At 38.5% G+C, this 23,257-nt stretch overlaps 1 protein-coding gene across 1 annotated transcript; it reads left to right on the top strand.

Moving 5' to 3' along the window:
• Positions 1-211: 211 nt before the first annotated feature.
• LOC121510520 (WASP homolog-associated protein with actin, membranes and microtubules) lies at positions 212-23,257 on the top strand. The gene is made up of 11 exons (XM_041788612.1): positions 212-843; positions 3,928-4,101; positions 5,479-5,629; positions 7,980-8,149; positions 9,563-9,767; positions 13,440-13,624; positions 15,736-15,822; positions 15,942-16,037; positions 17,667-18,069; positions 20,356-20,498; positions 21,892-23,257. The coding sequence occupies exons 1-11, from the start codon at positions 268-270 to the stop codon at positions 22,045-22,047; spliced, it is 2,346 nt and encodes a 781-aa protein (XP_041644546.1). The 5' UTR covers positions 212-267; the 3' UTR covers positions 22,048-23,257.

Below are 23,257 nucleotides of genomic sequence, written 5' to 3'. Positions count from 1 at the left end.
CAATCAGAAAACGGATTTCTGTCTGTTATATGCATTCCTATCAACTGTTTATGGCTTTATATCATTTTGACGTTTTGATCGAAAAAGAGGTTAACGGTGTCTTTTTCGTCTTTATAAATATGCCTCGAAACAGATTTTAAAACAGTGTCAAGAATTGTTCCGCACTTATTTTAGGTACCTGAAGGCAACCTACGTCATGCAAATGGCGGACGTTGTAAACAGAGGCTGCAGCTTCTCGCAGGCCAAAGTGAAACATCACTTTTTAAGATGAATAACGTCGAGTGTGAACGGTTAGATAGTCTGGAGGGCTGGGTGGCGGTGAAAAGTAACATATTTGAAGAAACTGAGACGTTTAAACTCGGCTTTATCGTACAGTGGAATGTCATAGAGTGTAAGTTTGCTGTCACTTGCCATAACCGGACGTTACAACGGCAGAAACGAAAAGCTGAGGTAACGGCTAGTGACCCACAGATGAGTTGGGCTGGACTCTTCTCCGTGAACGACTTGAAACATATCCATCAACAGTTTACATGCGTGTCAGACATCTTGTCGACCTGCTTTCCGGATTTATCAGAGTTTGAGGAGGGCAACATTTGGGACTTGCTCTTCCTGACTCGGAGGTCGGGTCCTGAAGACGACGATGAGAGGGATTTTGACACACCGTGTCGAAAACTGGAGAAATATTTCAGCACTGCCATCGACCTCTGCGGCAGAAAAATTGTTCTCGATACGTTATTCACGCAGGACGAGCGGGATGTGGAGGAATACTTTGAAAATCTTCAGGAGTTCAAGAGGAAGACCATGCAGGAGGAGATGGGCAGGGCCAAGGTTCACCTGCGAAAGGTGAGGGGTCTGACAGCAGGGTAACTGGGGAGACTGGGGTCTAACAATGCCCCCCTGGTGCTCACATCCGGTTCACATCATGGATTGTGTTTATTCACTCTGGGTTGCAAGTTCAGGAGTACACTGAGCTTAAATGAGTCGTTAAATAAAGCTGATAGCCATTTTGCAGGGTTTAGTTTGTTGAAATGAGGGTTGCTATCAATATTTTTTAAATCTCAACAATTTAGACGTTGAGCAGCACATTAAAAGCTTTTGTTTTCTTCATTACCATCAGTAAGAATAGATTTCATCAAACAAATGAACCATGATCATGGTTGATGGTGAAATGACCCACGTATATTCCATATGAAGGCACCACAATTGTATGGCTGGTGATTTGTACTGTGATAGTTTATAGCCTGTTGATTTAGTTCTTTACAGCATAATGTTCAGGTAAAAAGGACGTGAAACCAAGCTATTCCAACATTAAAAAGAAAGGACAAAGTTTTAATTCAGTCAGATTTTACCCAAGACAGAACTCCAGATGAAGTTAGTTTAGTGAAAGTGAAATGTGAATGTTTTAAAGTCTTGGATTTTACTTTTAGGACTAGCAGCACACAGTGGTGTAACAAATGGAAATGTTGCAGTGTCTCTACAAATCCTGGAAGACCTATTGTTATGCCCCGTTTATGGGGTGGCCAGAACCCACCATGAAAAAGGCCCAAATCACTCAAGTCTTAAGGAGCCAGAGGACTTGGTTCAAAGATTTGAACAAGAATTTTTATTTACAAAAATCAGTCGAAGTTCACATGAACATAGAAAATTACCTCAGGGTTAAAAACTTAGAGACAACAAACAAAAATAAAAGGGAGAGATGCCAAACTAAACTATTAAATAGCTGAATATTAAACTAGTCTCCACAAATAACTGCCAAGGCTCAAAATAGTGTTTAATTAGCCTGAGATTATACTTTATGTTAGCAAATGTACCTAATGTAATTGGACCGGGGACTCGACCAACTTATCTAATTTCATATCAGAGTTCCCCAAATAGAAGAAAGAGCTAGATAATGGTAAAGATCTTATCCAATAGTGATGGTAATTTATTGACAATGGTGTTGATAACAGGCTACACTATAGAAGCAGCTCTATACCTGAAAAACTGCATTCTCTGCTCTTTTCTATTTATATTACATAGTGGTTTTTTATAAGATCAGAAAACAGGTTGTAAATGCCAAGACCATCATTGCAACATACTTCTAATAACATTTAGGGTTGTTCATCTGAGTATGCAAACTATTCTATGACTGTAACGTGGGGAACTAACACCTGGGCCTTCAGTGCTTTCCTGATGACCTCCTTATGACGTCACAGCTATAAGTTATTACTTCATGTGATGAACTAATATTCCTAGTGATACTGTAGCCTTAACACCCAAGAATACAGGTTTAGTACTGTATTATGGATGACAGGGTGATGCGTCTCATTCAGTCTAAATTTATGTCTACACTGTGTTTACACATATGATCAGCAAGTAGGTAGAAATACCATAAAACCCAATAACATAATTAAACAAACCTCCACACTCTACAGCCAAAATCCTCTGCTAAAACACACACATCTTTTGCATCAGAAGCAACAATGTCAACCATTAAAACAACAAAGACAGAACAGAAAGGTAAACACATCCATGATCATTCCATAATCACATAGAAGCATGTAATAGTTCATTGTGGTAGCTGTAAACTGGAAAGGTGTGTTCCTATCATATCAGCAAAATTGTCCCTGAAAATGTCCAGGGAACTGACCTACAGTAAGGGGTAGGAACCCTGTGTGGGTCAACTATGACACAGCAAAAGCTGCCTGTGTATTAACTCAAAGACCTCAATGTTTCAACACCATCAGTTGATCATAGACTGTGTACTGCATCCTTTATGTGACATGCACTTTACTGACCTGAACACCAAAAGTGTAACTTGGCCTGGCTTTTGATTGTTACACAGGCCGTGCCTTACACAGCCTTAACTCAATTTTAAATCCCAAAGATATGGGACAGTTTGCAGAATGTGTCAGCAAAAAACTCATTGATACAAAGTGCTTCATTGTTTGGCTCTTTACTTGGCTCCTGCATTAAGATCATGTGATATTTTGTCAACACTGTTTAGATAGCAGACCTAGGTGATCATTTCAGACCTATCCTTGTGTTGTTGCTGTCTTTCATACACCATATCTCATTGCTAAACCTTGTATCATCTCTTTAAGTGCATGCAGTGAGCAGGTTTGAGTATGTCCAAATGTATATGTTGAAAAAATGATAACTCTTTTCTCAAAAAATCTCCAGCAATGCATCCTCCATTCACCTTTAAGCTTGCATGGCAGAAAAAATATTTTCATAAAGACTTAACTTGGCCAAAACAACAGCACTCAATTTCCTGAAAAGAATCAAAATATGCTTAAGTTCTGAAAATGGAGCTAAAACATCATGCAATAACATTATATATATTTTTTCAAATAAAAACTATTTTTATGGTCTCTGGAACCTACATCTTTTTTTATCCTCAAGATTTGTTTTAGTGTAAAATTTTTAAAACTCTGAGAAAATGAGAAGAAATCAAAAGCCCCCTTTTCATAGATCAAGTTTATTTAAGTAGCTCTGATGTCTTTACAAAAATTAACCACCATCAAATTACTGTAAACGTTCTTAATATAATCCCTATTAAAATCCTGTTTCACCTTATCTCTTTTTCCTAACCTTCTACATTTGTCCTTTTGTGCTGCTGCACAGTTTAAAGGTGTCATCACTTTAACCCTTATGAGACATGACTGGTAACCGCGTTTAAAGATACATTATTTTACCTCAGTTGCGAGAGAAAGGACTCTTATTCAACAGGATTTGCTGGTCATCTCTTTGGTTTGAAAGCTTTATGTTTAAAAGGCTAAAATCCATAAATATGCTGGGGATCAGATTAATGTTGTCACGAAAGAGACAGCTCTTTGCAGCACTTTCTATGTTTGTTTTTGTTTCAGTTTCATCAGAGCTATCAGCAGCCATAAAGGCTGTGGATTCATATTAACCTCATGATCTCGTTTTTCTCCTCATGTCCAGCTACTGCAGACTCATGGCTCTGCAGACGGGATGGTTGCCCTCCTCAGCATCTATGATGAAGAAGATGAAGCCTATCAAGACCTGGTCACTGTGGCCACCACCTTTTTCCAGTATCTGCTACAGCCTTTCAGGGACATGAGAGAGCTGGCCTGTCTCTACAAGATAGAGATATTGGTAAGGAAAGTCAAGCTTCTAACTACAGTAGCTCCTTTAACAGAGACATCAGTCTACATTAATGGTTCTCAACTAGTCTAGTGTCAGACCCACTATCACCAACTTAGTTACAAATCTTGACCCAAATTTCCAAAAATGTGTAAGCACTCTAATTTGTTTAATGAAAAATGTTAATGATTGGACCCTAGATGAAAAACCTACCTATGATTGAACCAAGATTATTATAATTAACAAAAACTAACCACGCAACTAAAACTACAATGTAAAAATGATTTTTGTGAAGAGATACTAAAATAAAAATCAGAATCAGAATTACATTTTATTGCCAAGTACATTTTCATATACAAAGAATATGACTTGGTGTTTCATGCAAGAGAAAAAAAAACAGTAGAGATTAAGTCCATTGTGTGTTGCACTGATGCATCAAATCTGTTTAAACTTTGGTTTTGTCTGCTGGCTCAGTGAGAGTCTCTGGAGGGAGGGCCAGAGTACTGCTCATTAGACTCACAGCAGAGGGGAAGAAACTGTTCTTGTGGCAGGAGGTTTTGGTCCTGATGGACCTTAGCCTTCTGCCAGAGGGAAGCACCTCAAAAAATCCATGTCAGAGGTTCACAATTTTAACTGCATGCCACAGCAAGACTTTTTTAAAAAACAAAGCTATCTGAAACTGTATTGTGTGTTTGAAAACTAGCCTAACTAAAATACAAGGTATGAATATGAATAGGCTTTATAAAAGTAAAAATAGAAAAGTAAAACATAAAAGCAGAACAGGATTTTAACATTTTCTTTTTAAAATGTATTTTTACTTTTTTATTAGCTTTCTGGGTCTTCATGACAACTATCCGTATTACAAAGAAAACTAAAATAAGATCTAAATCGAATAAAAACTCATCTTAAATTAATTAGCCATTGCATCAGTGGAAAAGCTCTGCAAGAGCATGCATGAATACATTTTATCTTACCCTGTTTACTGTGACAACATGCAAATGTTTTTTTTCTAGAGCTCTTCATACATTAGCACATTATAATGGGATAATAAGCTTTGTTATCTTCAGACACAGAATTGATAAGTTTGAGATCTCATGAAAACAACCAAAATGTACTTGTTGCTCTGCCAAAACAGAGAAAAATAAGATAAATGGATGTCCTATTAGAGTTTCCATAGATCAAAGACTTTTGCCACATTTTTTATCATGCACACATTCGTAACCCACTGAAAACAACTCCCAGTTACCCCAACCCCATCTGTTGAGAACCATTGGTCTAGACATGTTTGTTTTGCAAAGCTGATGATTGGGCAGTGTATGAAATAGCTGATTTGATTGATCTGAATGAGTCTAAAGCTGTCCACCATTTTCCTTGTTGGGTTTTCTGCAGAAGTCTTTGGAGTTTGAAGACTTGGGTCCTAAGAGAATTGCAGCGTTGGAGAAGGAGGCGGAGGAGTGGAAAACAAAAGCAAACGAAGCAGTTGCATCAATTCAGGACATCACTGTCACCTACTTTGCACAGACTTCAAAGGCTCTAGCTGGTATAATTTTCTATTTTTAATTTTCTCTTTGTTTTAATGAATGACTTTTGTCATTCCTCTGCACACAGAAAAATGCTAATATGTATGATTCACGCTGTGTTGTGTTTAAGAAATAAATAGTTTACAATTAGAACTTCAAATACATAAAAAAAAAAATGTAGAAGTTCTAAGGATCACACTTTAAATATTTACAGTGTTTAACAAATTTATTAGACCACCTGCCATAAAAATGAGAAAACATAAATATTTTAGAAATTTTTCAAAAACTTGTTTAAAACTAAAAATGTTATTGTTATTTAATTGGGCAAATAACAAACTGAAACAACTAAATAGTTCTTTTTTTCACACATAACCAAAAAACTGAATATTTTGTATGGCCTCCTTTGGCCTTGATAACAGCTTGCATTTTTGCTGGCATTGTTTTTATGTACTTCCACAGTCTCTTTTGTTATTGAATTCTAAATAGCTTCTAGCTGTTCCCACAGACTTGCTTTAGATGAAACTTCTGTGCGATCAATCTTTGAATCTACTAAATCCCAAATTTGTTCAATCGGATTCAAATCTGGACTTTGACTTGGCCAGTCCATCAGTTCCAGTACTCCAGATTCCTTTTTCTTGCTCAAATAGTCTCTGCACAGCTTTGAAGTATGCTTGGGGTCATTGTCTTGTTGGTATATGAACCCACGACCAGTCAGATTCAGTCCAGTAGGGATTCCATGATGCACTAAGATGTTGTGGTAGACATTCTTGTTCATGATACCGTGGATTTTCACTCATTTGCCCACGCCGTATCCACAAATGGAATCCCATACCATAATAGAATCTCCACCGTGTTTCACTGTGGGTGAAATACATCTGGCATCAAAACCTTCTCCAGCTTTTCTGCAAACATAAACATGACGATTCTGACCGAAGAGTTCAAACTTTGACTCGTCCATCCAGAACACCTTCTTCCAGTCATCAACAGTCCAGTGTTTGTGCTCCCTGGCAAATCTAAGGCATTTCTGGATGTTTGCAGGCCTCAATAATGGCTTCTTAGCAGCTATTCTTCCCTTTAAGCCTTGTTCTGTCTGTCGTCTGCTTATGGTCATTCTGGAGACTTTCTCAGACTCTGATCTAGAAGCATTCATCTCTGCCTGAAGATCAGCAATGGTCTTCCTTCTGTCTAGTACTTCAAATCTTGAGGTGTCTGACATCTGCTTCAGTTAACTTTCATTTCCTGCCTCTTCCTTGGCGCATTTTGTAAGTACCAGTCTCGGCAATTGACTCCAAAGAATACTTGACCAGACTGTGAGAACACTTTATGTCTTTCCCTATTTGTCTCAGAGACCATCCAGCATCATGAAGTGCTTTAATGCGGACTCTTTCATTTTCAGTGAGCTCTCGATGTTATACCATTTTGAACAGGAATGAGGAATTTCAAACTGAATTCACCTTTTTATACCCAAATTTGAGCTGGCTCACTGGGCTTCTCTGAGAAGTCAGAAATTAATCAAGCATAACATTCAACCACTAAAACTAATTTTTCTGTTCAGGAATGCAAGTAAATAACTATAATTTGACATATTAATCAAGAAATAATAATGTGCTTTACTATTTTTCCAGTTTTGTTGTAAATCAGTAAATTTGAAAATTCATGGATAACAATAATAATTATATTTTTGCATTAGGATTATCATTTTCGGTTAAAGAGCTTCTACACATTGGTGTACTAACCATTGCGGAAACATAAACAATGATTTTGGTAATTAACAATGCTGTTAATTTAGGGCAGCTGTGGCATAAACCTTACTTTGGATGGTGGTCTAATAAATTTGTTAAGCACTGTACATTAAGAAAAAAATATGAAATACAAGATTATGGGGGAACGACACACTTTAAAAGTAAATGAAGTCTCACCAGGAGAAAAATAAGGCAATCAGTGAGGATATTACTGTTTAATTCTTAATGGTTCTGTTGTTTATGTGGCCATTTGGTAAACCAGATTAGCATCCACGTGTTTTTATATTGAAACTCCAAAATGCTTGTATAAGGCAACTCCTGCTTCATTTATGCGCTTCTTAACCACACATTTATTGAAAATTACAAACTCATGTCTGTTTCATGAAGGTAGGGCTAAAAGAAAATAGTCAGGGAGCGTAGATATGGCAAAACGAAAATGTCAAAAGTCATCAACAGTATTTGTAACCTCTTATGTTCTCCTGATATTGGAATAATTAAATCTTAGGCTATAAAGTTATTAAGGGTGTTATTTAAGGATAGTTATTGCATGTTGTTGTTTTTTGTGCTAACACAGATTTAAATATTTGCAACCTTTTTAGATTTAACAGTCCCTTGTGTGCATGTTCAGGTATGTTAAAGCAGATGGAGGAGGATAAGTGTCGTTTTGGAGCAGCAGCCTGGGCGTCTGCAGCACCCCGAATGGAGAAACTACGCTTCCTATTGGCCAAAGAAACCCTGCAGCACATGAGAACCACAGAAATGTGCCTCAACCGCAAGAAGGACGGCATCAGAGAACGGGTGTGTGTTTGATTAAAATAGTTGTTAGTCAGCACTTTCCTTAACAGTCTTTTCGACTCATTTGTAAGCCTTGAGCTGTCATCCAGTTCTTTATTTCTCAGTGCCAAGGCCAACAATGCTTTTGTAGTTAATGTAAGTCTGTAGAGATGTGACACCGCGCCTACTTGCTCTATTTCATCTTTCACTTGGTATTCCAGTCTGATCTGAATTTCTGGCTGCTAAAGTCCTTTGATCTATTTATAAAGCGTCTCTAAAAACACAGAGAACCCCCCAGATACAACCCCAAAAACCTCATGAATAAACGAGTGTGTCCACGTGTAAGAACATACAAAAAACTTCTCAGCTATATGCATATCTGTTAATACAGATGTCAGGATCACAGTGTTTTGGCAAAGCCACAGCAGAGTATCTGCTTCTTTGGGGAGTCATGCTGTGCATCTGAGCTTTTTAGAGGACAACAGAGAATGCTTTCAGCACTTTTACCTGCATGTGGCTGCATTATTCATACCATTAAGCTCTTTAAAATCCAGGTATCACAATGCTGACGGTATCTACCACTGTGAAATCTATGGGAGCCCTTAAACATGGCGGTGTGTGAGTTTTTATAATGGATCTATAAGCTACACCTACACAAAATCATGTGCTTGGGGCTCTGTTGAGTGTGATGTGCTTGCTGATGACAGCTTGAGGGCTCTTCATTTACTGTGTGTGCATATCTGTATGTTTGGAATGAGCTTTACATGATCAAAAAACAATTCACCCTGTGCCAAAGTGGGCAGTATGAGCTGTGATTGTAGAAACATGCTAGTCATAAAAGGTATTTAAGGTCATGGTTGTGCTTTGTATGCACTGACATAGTCTCAACATATCATGCATACTAACATTACCATCTGACCTTGCAGGTAGCTATTGTTTCAGCTTATTTCATCACAATATGAAGAGCAGCTTGCAGAGATTAAAACCTGAGAAAGGTTATTCATCACACACTTTCAGATTGATTCTTATGTCAAACTGTTATTTTTTCCATCTGATGATGTAGTTTAGAGCTGTTTCTGTTTTTTTAGAAACTCCTTATGTTCAAGGACACTTCCATCTCCTGAATTTACTTCAGCTGTCAAGAAGCACCAAAAAAAAAAAAGAATGAAGGGTGTTGCTTCATTATATTGCTTTCAGTTTGACAGCTGACTTTGGTGGTGTATTCGTAAAAATAGTCCCTTTTTGCATCAGCATATCTGTGTGGGAGCTTAATCATTTAGGTCTGAGTCTCTGCAAGTTAAGGTAATTCCAAACTGAAAGGAAATAGTAACCTGGATGATTTAAAATGTACAGGGAGCTTTAAATGCATCAATTAAACTTGGACGGTTTAAGCTTGGTGATGGTTCACTTCATATTTTCTGTTCTGCTGTGGTGCAGATGGGCAGTCTTTCTGGCAAAGTTGACAGCAATAAAAATTCTGGCTCTGCGTCTGAGGACGACCAGCAGCAGGACACAGTGGACCAGCTGGAACTGCAGTTCTATGAAACCCAACTGGAGCTGTATGACACCAAGTTTGTGATACTGAAGCACGAGGAGCAGCTGCTGGTGGCTCAGATTGACACCCTGCGGCGGCAGATTAAAGGTAAATGTGTAATACTTCTGATTCTTCAAAAGACAATAATCAACTTTTACACAATAAGAAACGACAGCCATTTCCTTGTAGTCCACTTTGAAATACTCAAACAGCATTACTTCCTTCAGTTTAACATTCTCTATATTGAGTTCTTTATGCAAAGCAGATTGGGAAGGGTTGTGAAGTCAAGGTTGGCTTATACTGGGAAACAGTAGCTGACATCTTCAGCTTTGACAGTATTTAGAGTTATAAAGAGTTTCTAAGTGGATCTATGGAAGCTTGTTTGTAAAGAACTCTGAGAAAATGCTAACCTGACGTGCCAGGTAGACTGTTTCACCTTCCCATGACATGTAAATATTTCCATCTATCTAGGCAACAGTCCGTGGATGGTGTTGAGAAAGGTAGAACCTTTGAAAACAAAAAGAACTTGGAGGGGCGCAGATGGTGTAGTAGTTAGGTCATGCCCCATGTACACCAGCACCCCTGGTTCAAGTTTGGCCTGCTGCCTCTTTCCCACATGTCTCACCCCTACCCTTACATCACATTCATTACAGAGCAATCAGAGCAACAAAACATATGACATAGTAGGCATGCACCGCTACCGCTGAGTTAACTATATAATGCAAGCTTCACAGCAGGGTATCCGCGGGGTCTTGAAAAGTATTAAAAAGTGATAAATCAATTTTGGGAAAATTAAGACCCTTAAAAAGTATTAAAAAGTCTTATCACGACTTTATAAAGTCTTAAATTTTGAAAGTATTTTTTCTGAATTAGCTTTCCAAGAGTTTGAATCCCAAAAACATTGTAAAAGTGTGTGAATTTATTCATTTTTATTAAAAAACAAAGATGAACAGGTACATAAAAAACTAGGCTATTGTGGGTGTGTTCGTAAATTGTCTCTGAGAGCGCCAGAGCGAGCAGGCGGGCGGGCGGGTGGGTGGAAATTCAGAAGCACAAAGATTTACTATCCCAGCCTATTTAAATTTTGTTGTATCATAGTGGTCTATAGTCTTTATCACAAACTAAAACTGTTAAGTTAAAAATATTACTGATGTAAATGGTTACAGCTTGAAGTGGCGGTGAGGTATTAAAAAATATTGAGAAGGTCTTGAAAAAGTCTTAAAAAGGTATTAAAATTAACTTCAAGATTCCTGCATATACCCTGCACAGGCAACCTTTGTCATGTCAATACATGATTCTTCACTGTCAGTGAAGCCAGTTGGTAAATTAAACTCTTGCTGAAGCCATTTGGGATGGGAGCAAAAGCATCTTTTCTACCAAGAAAAGCTTTCAGTGCAGTTCTCTGCTCTTCTTTTCATAGAGAATTTTTTTCCGGTTCTAGTAAAACTGTCACTAGTGGCATCCATGCATATCCCTTCACTGGCTGTTATTATTTATGAACTTAACTTCACCTGTAGCTACCACTAATAAGTAAATACATTCTCTGGCCAGGAATATCTGCTTCAGCTTTGCAAAATAGATCCGCCTCATGACAGACATGGAATCTGGCCAGTCCATCTGCTTTGCAAGACCAAGATAAAGGTACCCCAAGGACGTTTACATATGCCTCCCTTGTAACTAATAGGCCCCAAGTGTCCCTTAATTGGCATTTTCCTCAGTTCTCCTTGCTGACCACACTGGATAGAAGCCAAATAATTAGAAAAGGGTTTTCTTTTTAATGTTTTAGTTTGTTGATCTGGCCATTTTTTTCCATAATCCTTGTGACATAACTCTTTATTGAGGGAGTTAGCAGTAATGTCTCCTCCCAGCTGCATCACATTTTATCCAGTAATTGTCACCTAATTTAATCTCCCTACCCCTTATCATGTCATGTTACGCTCTTTTGTACTCTCCATTGATTAGAATAAGCATTTCAGCATTGATTCAGATTCACGCAAACAGCACAGGCTCAACAGTGCTTCTCACATGTGTTATGTGACGATGATGTGCCAGGGTTTCTGTTTGTGTGGTCACTCAGTGTTTTGTGTTCAGGGTTTACTTTAGGAAAATATTTAGCACATGTACATATTTCCTCAATTGCTCTTCCTGGGACCTGGATGGATGTTTGCTTCAAGGAGGTGTGTACGGATACACTGTGTGTGCGATGGTTCTGGCTGAGTGTGTCTATCCTCACCTTGGCTGGTTTCAGGTTTATTTACTGACCTAAAAGACAGATGCTGCTTAGAAAGGAAAAGTGGAGGACAGAAAAAAATATGACACTGCGGAGTTAAAGAAGGCTGCTGAGTCAGTGGTGCCCTTTGAGTGTTTTCAAGGTTTATAACATAAATAAAATAGTCATCAAGAGAAAGGATTATGTTTTGCTTTTGCTTACTTTACTTGCAGCAGGTCAGTAATAGCATATTTCTTGAAATATGCAGTGTACTGCTGCAAAAAAAGTACTTTAGCCCTAGTATTGTTCTGCAAAAAATGTTTGTAACATGAGCTAAGTAGCCTGTAATTTTATGTAGAAATCAACTGCATTTAAGAAGTCTCCGCAGGCGCTTGTTTAGCTCAGCTGGTAGAGCATGTGTCCACGTACAGAGGCTACAGCCTTCAGGGCAGCTGTGACAGGATCAGACCCCATTTCTGGAGTTGTTTGGTGCTTATCTCCCCCTACTCTCACCCCGTAATTTCCTGTCTCTCTTCAGCTGTCCTATCAAAATGATGGCTAAAAGCCCACAAAAGTAATCTTAAAAAAAAGTTTAAGCTAACAAGTTTTTTTTCTGTTGACATTTAATCTTAGAAGTTTGTTTACAGCGCGAAAAGGAAATTGTTATGCTGTATTTCAGTGATAAGAAAATTTCCATTACTAAGTTTTTGTGATGATAGAACAAAATGTTAATTCCCAAGTAATATCTAATTAGCGGTTCCCGTCAAGGCACGGCTATGCAACATCAGCTGATGACTTCAGCATTTTCAAAGAGGAGCAGTCCATTGATGTCACCTCAGATTCAACGATGGGGTTGCAGTTCAAGTCCAAGACATTGTCTGCATTTAGATTTGAGTGGAAAAGGAGCACATGCTGTTAGGCAGGAGAGCCCTGGCCACACTCCTCCCGTTTGCAACATCTTACCAGTTTGAGATAGGTTTTTCTGATGTTGCCTCAATACAGACAAAAAACAAGTCAAAGCTGGACGTTGAAAATAAACAGAGTGGCAATCTCACAGCTACACCCCAAACTTCGAAATCTGCAGCACACAATAAGCCCACAGTAGTCACTGAAATGATTGCAGGACAGGGAGTGTAAATCTTAAAGATATTAATTTAAGTTTTGGTCAGGCTTTTATTTTCAGGAAAAATCTTCAGCTCTTCAGAGAGTCAGATTTTAAAACTCTAATTAAGGCAATGGCAAGGGTCATTTCTACAAAATTTTAAGGTTTTATGTTTTGGTGAATTTTTAAAAACAGTAATTTTCCTGCAAAAATTGTGGATGATATTGTGTTGTCATACGTTTGCATATTTTTACATGTTGATATGTATGGTGAGGGGAGGGGCTGAAAATATTGTCATCTGCTAAAAGGGGGCCTGACAGAAGTTTGGGAGCCACTGATCTAGTTAATGTTTCCTTTTCTGTTGAATACAGAATATATACAAAAGTGATAAAGGTTTAAACTATTGAATGAACACATTTTAAACAGGTTATGGCAGATTTTGAGTGACATGACTGTGTTTGTGTTTCAGAGCTGAAAGAGGAGGTGGTGTACTACGATGTGTGTGAGGATCCAGAGGAGCTGCAGAGCATGCTCCACACCAGTATTCACCCAGCAGACTCTCCTGCTGTCAGTCAGCTTAAAAAACGACTTCAAAACCTGGAGGCCAAGAGAGGCAACATCTGTGCCCGGCGGGCTTATCTGCGCAACAAAAAGGTGTGTCAAAAACAATGGACAGTGCTAGATGTTACAAAGAGGCAGTATTCACAGGTGTAGTCTGCAGGACCTTAAACATATTTAAAGCTGATAATATGTTGAACACAAACGAAGGCTTTCGAAAAGTATTAAAAAGTTTTGAATGCAAGACTATAAGGTCTTAGATTTTGCATCTGTTTTCTTTTTTTTTTTTAAATTCGCCTAGAGAGGTTGTAGGTTGGTTTTTCTGTTTTTGTTTTTAAAATGTAGTTTTAAGAAAAAGTGAGATTCTGATGGAACTTCACCTGATGATTGTTTATGTCCCGGCCCATTAATCTGCTGTGTCTCTAGCTAGCAAGTTAACTGTTTGATCGAGTGCTGTGTGCATGTAAACGGTAGGTAAAAAGAGTTGTCTGAGAAGTGGTTGGAGGAAAAGGTTTTGGAGCTGAGGCTGAGGCCGATGCTTGATCACATTTACTGTATTTTTAAAATAAAAGGCCACTTTGCAGCGCTCACCAAGTGTGATAAGGAAGCTACATTTCCTACTACCATAGTAAACACTATCTTCATTTTCTTGATTTTTTTTGTCACATTTTCACCTTGCATTCTGCACAAAATATGCACATAACTGTCACCAATGTAACTGGTTAGAAATTAAATAGGGTCTTAAAATATACTGAGGTCTTGAAAAAGGTCTCAAAAAGAATTGCATTACATGTTAGATGTTCTGTATATACCCTGTTCACTTTGAGATGTACATTTTGTTCCATCTTTGTCATTTCAGACATAATTGTCAACTTTTTTTGTTATTATTTATAGTTTTAGATAGAACAAAATTGCAGGAACAGTAAGTAAAAAAGGAAAACAAAAACTAAAAAATAAATTACAAAAACCCCCACAAATAATCACAAGGTCTTGGATTAGTCCAAACTTAAGGGCAACAAAATTGCCTCATTCAAATGAGATGTTGTAAGTCATCTGTTCCAAAAGATGCAGCTGTTTTGCAATGCTAACAAAGAGACCAGCTGTTGGACAATTTTTCTGTAACCAACTCTTTGTAATGGCTTTTTTTTGCTTCCCACTTGCAAGCTTTTTAAGAGATAGGTATCATTACTATTGAGACCATCAGGAAAATGTCCAAGATAGAGGGATGTAAATGCTGTACTGATAGTGAAACCCAAGTTTTTTAAATAATTGCTGCAACCTCCTTCCAGAAAGGCTGAATGAGAGGACAAGTCACAAAACACATGAGCTTTGTCAACTTCAGTCTCTCCACAGTCCCTCCAGTAGGGAAGCTGGTTGCCTGTTTGCTTGGGTTTCTGTTTAGGAGTGAGGAAATAACATATCAAGTTCTTCCAAGGTTGTCAACACTTTGACTAACTTCTTACTGTGAGTTTTGTTGGAAAAATCCTAAAAAGCTGATGACTCCTGTGTCTTTAGTCCAAGAACAACCCCCTTTCCTTTGTCTTGTCCTAATCGGAGCAGAAAGTTGGTTTTTTTTTGAATATGTTTAGTGGCCATCTAGGAAACAGCTGCTCCCTTTTCACTTTTTGTGATGAAAAATAGATCAAACAAGCAATTCAAATAAAAAAAACAAGTGTCAGGTTGATTGATAATGAATAATGGTTAGTTGAAACCTCAGAAAGAAGATCGAGGGATTTTCCTTCCTTCATGTCTCTAACTGATGGCTTTTTGAAGTAGTTTTTACATTTGTGTTTTATTTTTAGCTGACAGAGTATTTTAAGCACAGTTGGTGCAGTTGGCTTCTCTGGCTTTTTTTCTGCTGCTGGCTTCATGCTAATTTGTCTGATTAAAAAGGATTTTATCGCTCAGAACAAAGTGAGAGGAGTCCCCTGATAAGCGACTCCAACAAATCACCCACAGTAATCTACAAGGAGGAAGGATCACATGCATGAATATTTAACAATGCAGTAAAAAACACCACTGAAATCTAAAAAATACTGTCCCCATTAACTAAGGCCTTATTTGACTCCCATTATAAGTTTCACTGGCCTGTTTCTTGTCTTTGAATGTCTCAGCACTTATTTCTCACTATGGTGTATACATAAGAAGCTGTACTTATGTATTTCAGTGCATTTTTTGTTTAAATTGTTCTTATCTTCATTTTCCAGGATCAGTGCATGGAAGCTAACGAGCAGAAGCAGCAGCTGGCCAAGCAGAGCTCCATCCTCTACAGCCAGCATCATCAAGTCCACCTGGTGCGTTACCAAGACAACAAGACAACATATAGAGATGACCCTGCACTACAAACTACTCTGCCTATGTCTGGTTCACTTCCTGCTGAACATCCCTCAATGTCTCCCTCTGTTGTCTGCAGAATCGAGAAAAGAGGAAGGAGGAGGAGCAGAAGAGGAAACAGTGGGTGGACCAGGAGCGAGAGAAGACTCTGAACAGATTACGATCATTCAGAGAGGTCAGGCTCTCTCACTCTTTGTCTCTCTCTTTCTGCTTTACCTACCCCTGCAGCCTCTGCTCTACTTATAACCCCCACCAGAGGCTTCTACTTCACATGCAACTCAGTAGTTCACCTTGAAATGAAATCTAGGGTGTCTAACTTTTAAACAATAAGTTTGTACATCTTAATAGCCTTTATATAGACATCTGCTTACATAGCAACCGTGACATCAGGAGCAGCTGTGGCTCCGTGGCAGAGTCAGTTGTCTTTAAACCATCTCCATCTCCTGCAGTCACATGTCGATGTGCCTTTGGGCAAAACATTTAACCCTAGTCTGCGCTCACTGCTGCATCAGCGGTGTATGAATGTGAATGAGTGAAATTAGTAGCTTCCACCATTAGTGTGTGAACATGGTGTGAAGTGGGTAAGTGTGACCCGCAGTGTAAAAATCACTTTGAGAAGTCAGATCACTGGGAAAGCACAAATCCTATTTACCATTTCCTATCTAGTCCTTTGCCAACCGTTGCAGTGTTTTAAACAATGGAGTCTAGTCTACTGGAAAAGGTATTCCACATTCTAAGTGCTTTTCTATATAGAAATAATCCAGAGAGCCACAAAGGCAGAAAAATAAAACAGATGATTCTTGTGTGTTGTTTTATAAGTTCATATTAGAAAGTGTAGATGTGGTGCCTGAAGAGCCAAAGGAAGAAATAAGTCAATTCTGGGACGTAGATAGCCTAGTGCAGTGATCATCAACTGGAGGCCTGGGGGTCACATCAGGCCCCCAGTGGGTTCCCATTCGGCCCCCGGAGGATAAATGAATTCTGAAAATTTGAGGAGGAAAAAATATGGCATGCTATTTTTTTTTCTTAAAGTTTAAATAAAACCTTCAACTTAGCAACTTTTCAAACAAGGAGCAATTAAGTATTGTATTTCTGTAATTTGGCACAGCAAATAAATACTTGACATAAGTCTTGATTAAAGCTGAATTTTTTAAGGCTCTTTGAGAGTGAAATTTTACTTTCTGAGAATCTTCACAAAAGATCTGTTTCCTGCATGTGTATTTGACCAGGCACGACAGAGCTTATTAGCATCAAACTCAGTGATACACATTAAGAGGGCTCCAGAAATATGTAGCTGAAATATCTCCAACCTCTTTTTATCCTAATTTTACTTTATTTTTATCTTACGTTAAGATGTCTTTCATATTATATGTTTATATTTCCCCTGATGCTTTCTCCACACCCTGTTTCCTACTTCATCCACTGTCTTATCATCTCTATAAAGTCACAAAAGTCCAGAAATAAACATAAATATAAAGAAGTGGTTTCATAAACCAGTCAGTTTTATGGATCTTTTACGGTTTCTTTAACTTCATATTCAAAGATTGTCCTGGGGTAGTAGAACAGGAGGATTTATGTGGGTAGTTAGATGTGTGTTTGTGTGTTTTTTGTGCTTGCACCCTCTGTCACATCAGTTTAATCTCAGCCCTCCGTGGGAGCTTTTTGAAACAAAAGAATTAGATTAGACTGCTGAGTGGGCGTCGTCTTGTATCTTTGCTGTTTCTTTCACAAAATCAGACAGGATGAGATCTTTTTGTCTGAAAGCACTGTTTTTTTTTCCTTCCTTCCATGTTTTTTTCTCCAGAAGCGTCAGGGCCAGTTCATCCTGAAGACTCCACAGTCCAGGACGTCTCCTTCAGAAGTCTCGTGTCCTTCCCAGCCGATGTCGATCATCAGCATCGGCCCCTCAGAGGGACCCCCTTCCATCCGTCCAGCACCCAAAAAACGCAACAAAATACCAAAAAAACAGCAGCCTAAGGACATCCCTATCCAAATCTTCTCTGCACCACCACCACCTCCAACCATGGCCTGTCCAACTGCACATCCTCCCCCACCACCACCACCTCCTCCGCCACCACCTCCACCACCACTGCCTGCAGTTCCTCCACCTGTCCAACCCCCACCTTCCTCTGAAGACACCCCGTTGCCTCTCAGTGAAAGAGAATACCCCCCTTTTCCAGCAAAGAGCATGCTCAAACAAAACATAGGTGAGTGAAAACAAACCCAGAATAATTTGGCCTTTTATGGCTTTAATGAGTGGACATCAGACTGTTAGAGAACATTTTGATGTTTATTTGTTGAAGGAAGATTATACAGATGAAGCAGGTTGTGAGTATTTGTCCGACTGCAGGCAAGGTCGTGTTTGTTTGTTCCAGAGAAAGGTGTGTTTGTGTGTTTTATGTGCATCTGTACATACTGTTCCATCCTGAATTCCCAACATCCCCCATGAGGCTAGAGGAGACATTTTACATCAGTTTTGGTCCTGCTGATGCACACTCAGCTCCAGGGAGTCACAAACATCCAACACAGCTTTTTAAAAAACAGTTTTATTGCTTTTGTGAAATGAAAGTCATTCAACAGAAATGTCTTTTATTGTTGTAAAACCTGAAAAGATCTATTTGTTTTGAAACTTTCTGGATCAGTAGTCGGAGTGAAATAATAACAGCGCACTGTGGAATGTCTGCAGGTGTATTCACTGGTATAGTGCAGTTTTATAGAGGTATATGGCGTGTACCACCTTATTTTTTTACTTTGGACAGGAATTTATTAGACACTTCCCTTTCCAAAATCCACACGAATTCCCTAAAATTTTAAAGAAATTACCTATAATTTATGTGGAAATTCTTAAACATATTTTTAAAGTCTTCCATAAAATGTACCACACAATTTCTTCAGACAGTCCCCAAATATTTAAGTCAAACTTTATCATAAATACTGAACATTTTAATAAAAAAAAATCCCCCAAACAATTTAAAGAAGTAGTGAACACTTACCTTTTTTTCAGACTGAACTATGATAAAACACATCAATGCTGGTGTTATTTCTGACATTTGCACCAAACTGATAAAAATCTGCATTTTACAACTTTTGATTTGCTCAAACAGACATCTGCTTTGAAAAATCTTTTCTGAAAAGGCGGGGCTTATGTGACGTAGAAACCTACCATCGGTTGGTTTCCACATCAAAAACCCTATATAAAATGTACAATATTACCACCTCTTACTTACTTTATCAACCAGAGACCACTCCCTTCCTCTCCTGTACCTGCACTGCTTCAGCTCTGAGAGCGCCGGCTTTAGTAACGCCTGTGCTGGAGCAAACAGCACAAACAGGTGGTCCTCAGGACCACCATGATCCACCACCACTCCACAGCCTGCTTCAGGGCCTCCACCTTAAAAGATCACTCTGAGGCAGCAGTGCTGCAGGACTCTGTGCCACTTTCTGGCAAGGGGAGTCACTGTCACTTCCGCCTCATCTGGAAAACCCTGTCCTTTTTAAAAAAAAAAAAAAAAAAAAAAGCAAAAGTCCTTTTCCCCTCCCTCCTCTCAGTACTAAACTGCTCACTTTTGGTGCATTTTTTAAAATCTTGAAGTGGGTGGATTTAGCTCTGAGCTGGGGGTTCACTTACACTTTAATGTAAATTCCTGAAAGATCCAGCCAAGCAAAATCCACCTAAAATTATTCTGCAAATTCCACAAAGACATTCCTCAAAATTCCATGAAAATGACAGTAGCACACCCAAAATGATTCTCTGAAATTTCCATGAAAAATTTAAAGAACACTCCCACCCCATTTCCAAATTCCCAAAATTTACAAATAAATATTCCAAATTTCAATGAAAATGCCTGACAATTTCCAATCAAATTTCCCCAAACATCAAAACAACTTTCCAAAATTTCCATGAAAATACCCCAAATAATATTCAGAGCAAACTCCAAACTTCTGTTGAAACTCGCCAAAAATAAAAACATATCAACTAAATTTCCATGAAAATGTATTTCCAAGCAAATTCCCTGTAAGATCCAAATGGCAAAGCTTCCCACAATTTTAGGCAAATTACTTTCTTTCATTCTGGATGACTTACTCAAAAATTCTGACAGCACAAATAGTAATGTTGTACTCAAGATGCCATAGACCAAGTCAATGCAGAACCAAGTTTAAGACAGTGGTTCTCAACTCCACTGGTCTCAGGTCCCACCACAAAGTCCTTCATGAAATATGACCCAAATTTCTGGAAAATCTCAACCAATACAATTTTAGCTAATAAAAAATTGTACTTTTTTAGATTTCAGATAGATCATACAGTGTCAGAACAAGGAAATTGAAAATAAATATGTTCAAAAAGTGCTTCATAAACTTTTGACACAGGTTTTTTTTTATGCACACACTCACAGCTCACTTAAAAGGACTCCATGGCCCATTTCTGGCCCTGACCCTCAATTTAAGAACCACTCTCCTTATAGGTTCTGTTTTCCTTTATTGTGTCCCTGTAGGAACGATGGATGAAGTGTTGGCCTCCTTGCAGCGTGGACAGATCCAGCTCAGAAAGGTCCAGGCTCCAAGAATGGCACCCGTTGCTGAGGATGCAAGAAGTTCTTTGATGTCTGCCATCAGGCAGGGTGTCACACTGAAGAAGGTGAGGTTTTAACAAGGACAGAAAACTTCCTAAAACTCAAGCCAGTTTGTTAACCAGTAACAATTAAGAGATATAAATATCTATCCAATAAGATGAATTTGTCTGATCATGTAGGGTTCCTTTTAAAGTACAGGATAGACTCTCAGACAGGGGAGGGAGAGAATGGGTGAGTGAGATACACTAAAGGAGCCACATGTTGAGCTGCCCACTATGTAGACATCAGCCTGGTCATGGGATATGCTGGCATACCCACAAGTCTAGTGGTTACCCCCTTTTTTTCTTGGTACCTCCCTTACTCATACCCAAGATAAGCTGATCCTGTCCTAGGACACACATGGAAAAAGTGATGCATTGCTGTCAAAATTAACATCAGTTTTACGTTTTCATTAATAAATCCCTACATTACAAACTCAATTTTTACTTACTGACAGATTATTGTATAAACTATCATGTAAACCTTATGAGCAAATCTAATTACGACAACTTCAGAGTAAACATTTTTATTGTGCTTTTCTAAAATCAGAAATGACAAAAACTTTCTTAGTACAAGGTACTTAATCTTCAGTTCATGTTTCCACTGTATGTTTTTCTGATTTTCATTTAGATATGTTTCATTCTGAATAGATTTTCTAATGACTGGTTAATTACTAGAATAATGTGCAAGCTTGATATTTTGAGGTTTAGATTTAAGTTCACTTGTCTTCAATTTGTCCACTGAGAAAAAAAGCAACAACAAATAAATATTTCAGATTTAATATTAAAAGATGTCATCTAAGATGTAAATGAACAGGATCAAATATTCCTGGACTACAGTATACTTAGCTGTTCTGGCTCATACTAACAAAGCTCTGCTGTTACTTTTCTGTATATCTCCCTTAAGCATGGCACTGTGACTGTGAGTCAGCATCTGTAATACCAGAAAAATCTAATTTAGCCATCGTTCACTTTTATATTTCACACCTTTGTCTTTTCTTCAGTGATATTATGATGTGTTTTTATTGAAATGCTGCAGCTAGAGACACACACTGCTGTTGTTTAAGCCATCAGCTGTCTGCTAGACAGTCAAAGCTTTTGTTTTGTCTTCAACTTGATCAAAAAGAGAAAGTGGTGCTGCATAACTGAAACAGCACACAGACTTGATGATGCCATGCAGACAACAGCATCAGTTGTATAAATACATCAGTGGCTGCGATGCTTTGACGTATTCTAGTATCAGCAACACAGAGTTGTGCCTACTGGCTCACTTTCACAGCTCACAGTAACCTGTACATAGAACAAGGCTTTCCGTAACATTGTTAGTCACATTTGTTTTCCTACGATGAGCCAGAAGTTTGTTAAAAATCCTTTTTGTTTTGTTTTAACTTTGATTAAATTGACTGTTGTCGTGCTGCAGGTGGTTCCTGCACGTGCAGAAGTCCCAAACAGCAGAGACACTGAGCTGGAGCGCAGCATCAAAGCAGCCATGATGAGGATGAAGAAGGTGTCAGCCGATTCTGATGAGGAGGACAGAGGAGACGACGACACACCAAGTGCAGACTGGGATAGCTGAGAGCACACAAACACAAATGCACAGTCACACCGAAGAAGCTGTTCTCCTAGATTACCCCTGCTGTGTTTATTTTTTTTTTAAGTTCTGAGCTACAGCTTATGCCACTGTCAAATTTGACTTAAAAGTATTTTCTCCCTTAGGAGGACTAGATTAAACCTCCTCTTACTGCAGTGCTGCGGTTTGTTTAAGTAGTTTATTAATAATCGTTTTTGCCATTTTTCAAAATAGCCCTGAGTTGTTGCATTAAATCTAAAAGTGCTCAAATGAGAATACAGATTTAGTCTTCTCTACAGCAGTTGGTTTGCAGAAATCCCAAACTGAGTAAATGAGGCTTTAGAAGAAAAGCCGAGCTGTAGTGTTGTAGCACAAAGTGTGTAAATGATTGAATTTCTCCCAGCTCTGCATTTGAAAGCCTTTAGTGAGGCTGTCACACAGCAGGGGAAGCCTGAGCTGCAGGCAGAGACGACTACACTACATGACTCCACTGTCACTAACGCTCATTTTCCTGCAATGCTGAGTCTACACTCAGTCAACTTCTCTTGTTTTGAATGTAGAAAGCTCTGAGCAAATGTAACCTGATTTTACCCCCATAAGGGCTATGGTAGCGTTTGCACCTTCTTATATAACAAAGGAACATTGAAGTCCTGGGGAGCAGCAGTGTTAATTATTTACAGCCTACATGTCTGATGTGTGCGTCATTGTTTGTGTTTCAGGCTGTTTGATGCACTCTTTTGTCCTGGTGTTTACTGTGTCGGAAATGTGGGAATGTGCTAGGCTTAATTTAGCTGCTAATTACATATCATGCATTATTTCCTCCTTTATCATGCCATATCAAATCAAGAGATTCTGATTATGTTTTTAATAATAAATACCGTCTTATGAATCAAGAATTACTCACTGCAGCTTGCTCTTTAAATGTGGTTAAATCCTCAGAACAAATTGTCGACTTGTGTTGGACAAACGTATGCACTTATTTCCTTTAAACCTGTGACACACAGCACTTAATTTAGCTGAATCTGTGTTAAAATAATATAGACTATACTGTAAGGAAAATAGCATTTGACAGTGAATTGCTGCGCTGTACGACAATGTTTCATTGTGCTAAGTAACTTACTCCAGTGTGTTAGAGATCAGCTGATGATACCTGAGGCTCGAACACACAAAGCTGTACTGCTGTTTTTTAAAATAAAGACAAAATGTTTGATCAGAA

Source organism: Cheilinus undulatus, linkage group 1, assembly GCF_018320785.1.
Source record: "Cheilinus undulatus linkage group 1, ASM1832078v1, whole genome shotgun sequence".
Taxonomy (NCBI): domain Eukaryota; kingdom Metazoa; phylum Chordata; class Actinopteri; order Labriformes; family Labridae; genus Cheilinus; species Cheilinus undulatus.
The sequence above is the reverse complement of the archived record's forward strand: the minus strand, read 5'-3'. Positions and strand labels throughout refer to the sequence as shown.

What these genes read in the sequence shown, in the direction of transcription:
- LOC121510520 (XM_041788612.1), top strand. Translation starts at nt 268, where the DNA reads ATGAATAACGTCGAGTGTGAACGGTTAGATAGTCTGGAGGGCTGGGTG. An exon ending in TCTACAAGATAGAGATATTG is followed by an intron (nt 4,102 to 5,478) that starts GTAAGGAAAGTC and finishes GGTTTTCTGCAG; the next exon opens with AAGTCTTTGGAGTTTGAAGA. An exon ending in AGCATCATCAAGTCCACCTG is followed by an intron (nt 15,823 to 15,941) that starts GTGCGTTACCAA and finishes TGTTGTCTGCAG; the next exon opens with AATCGAGAAAAGAGGAAGGA.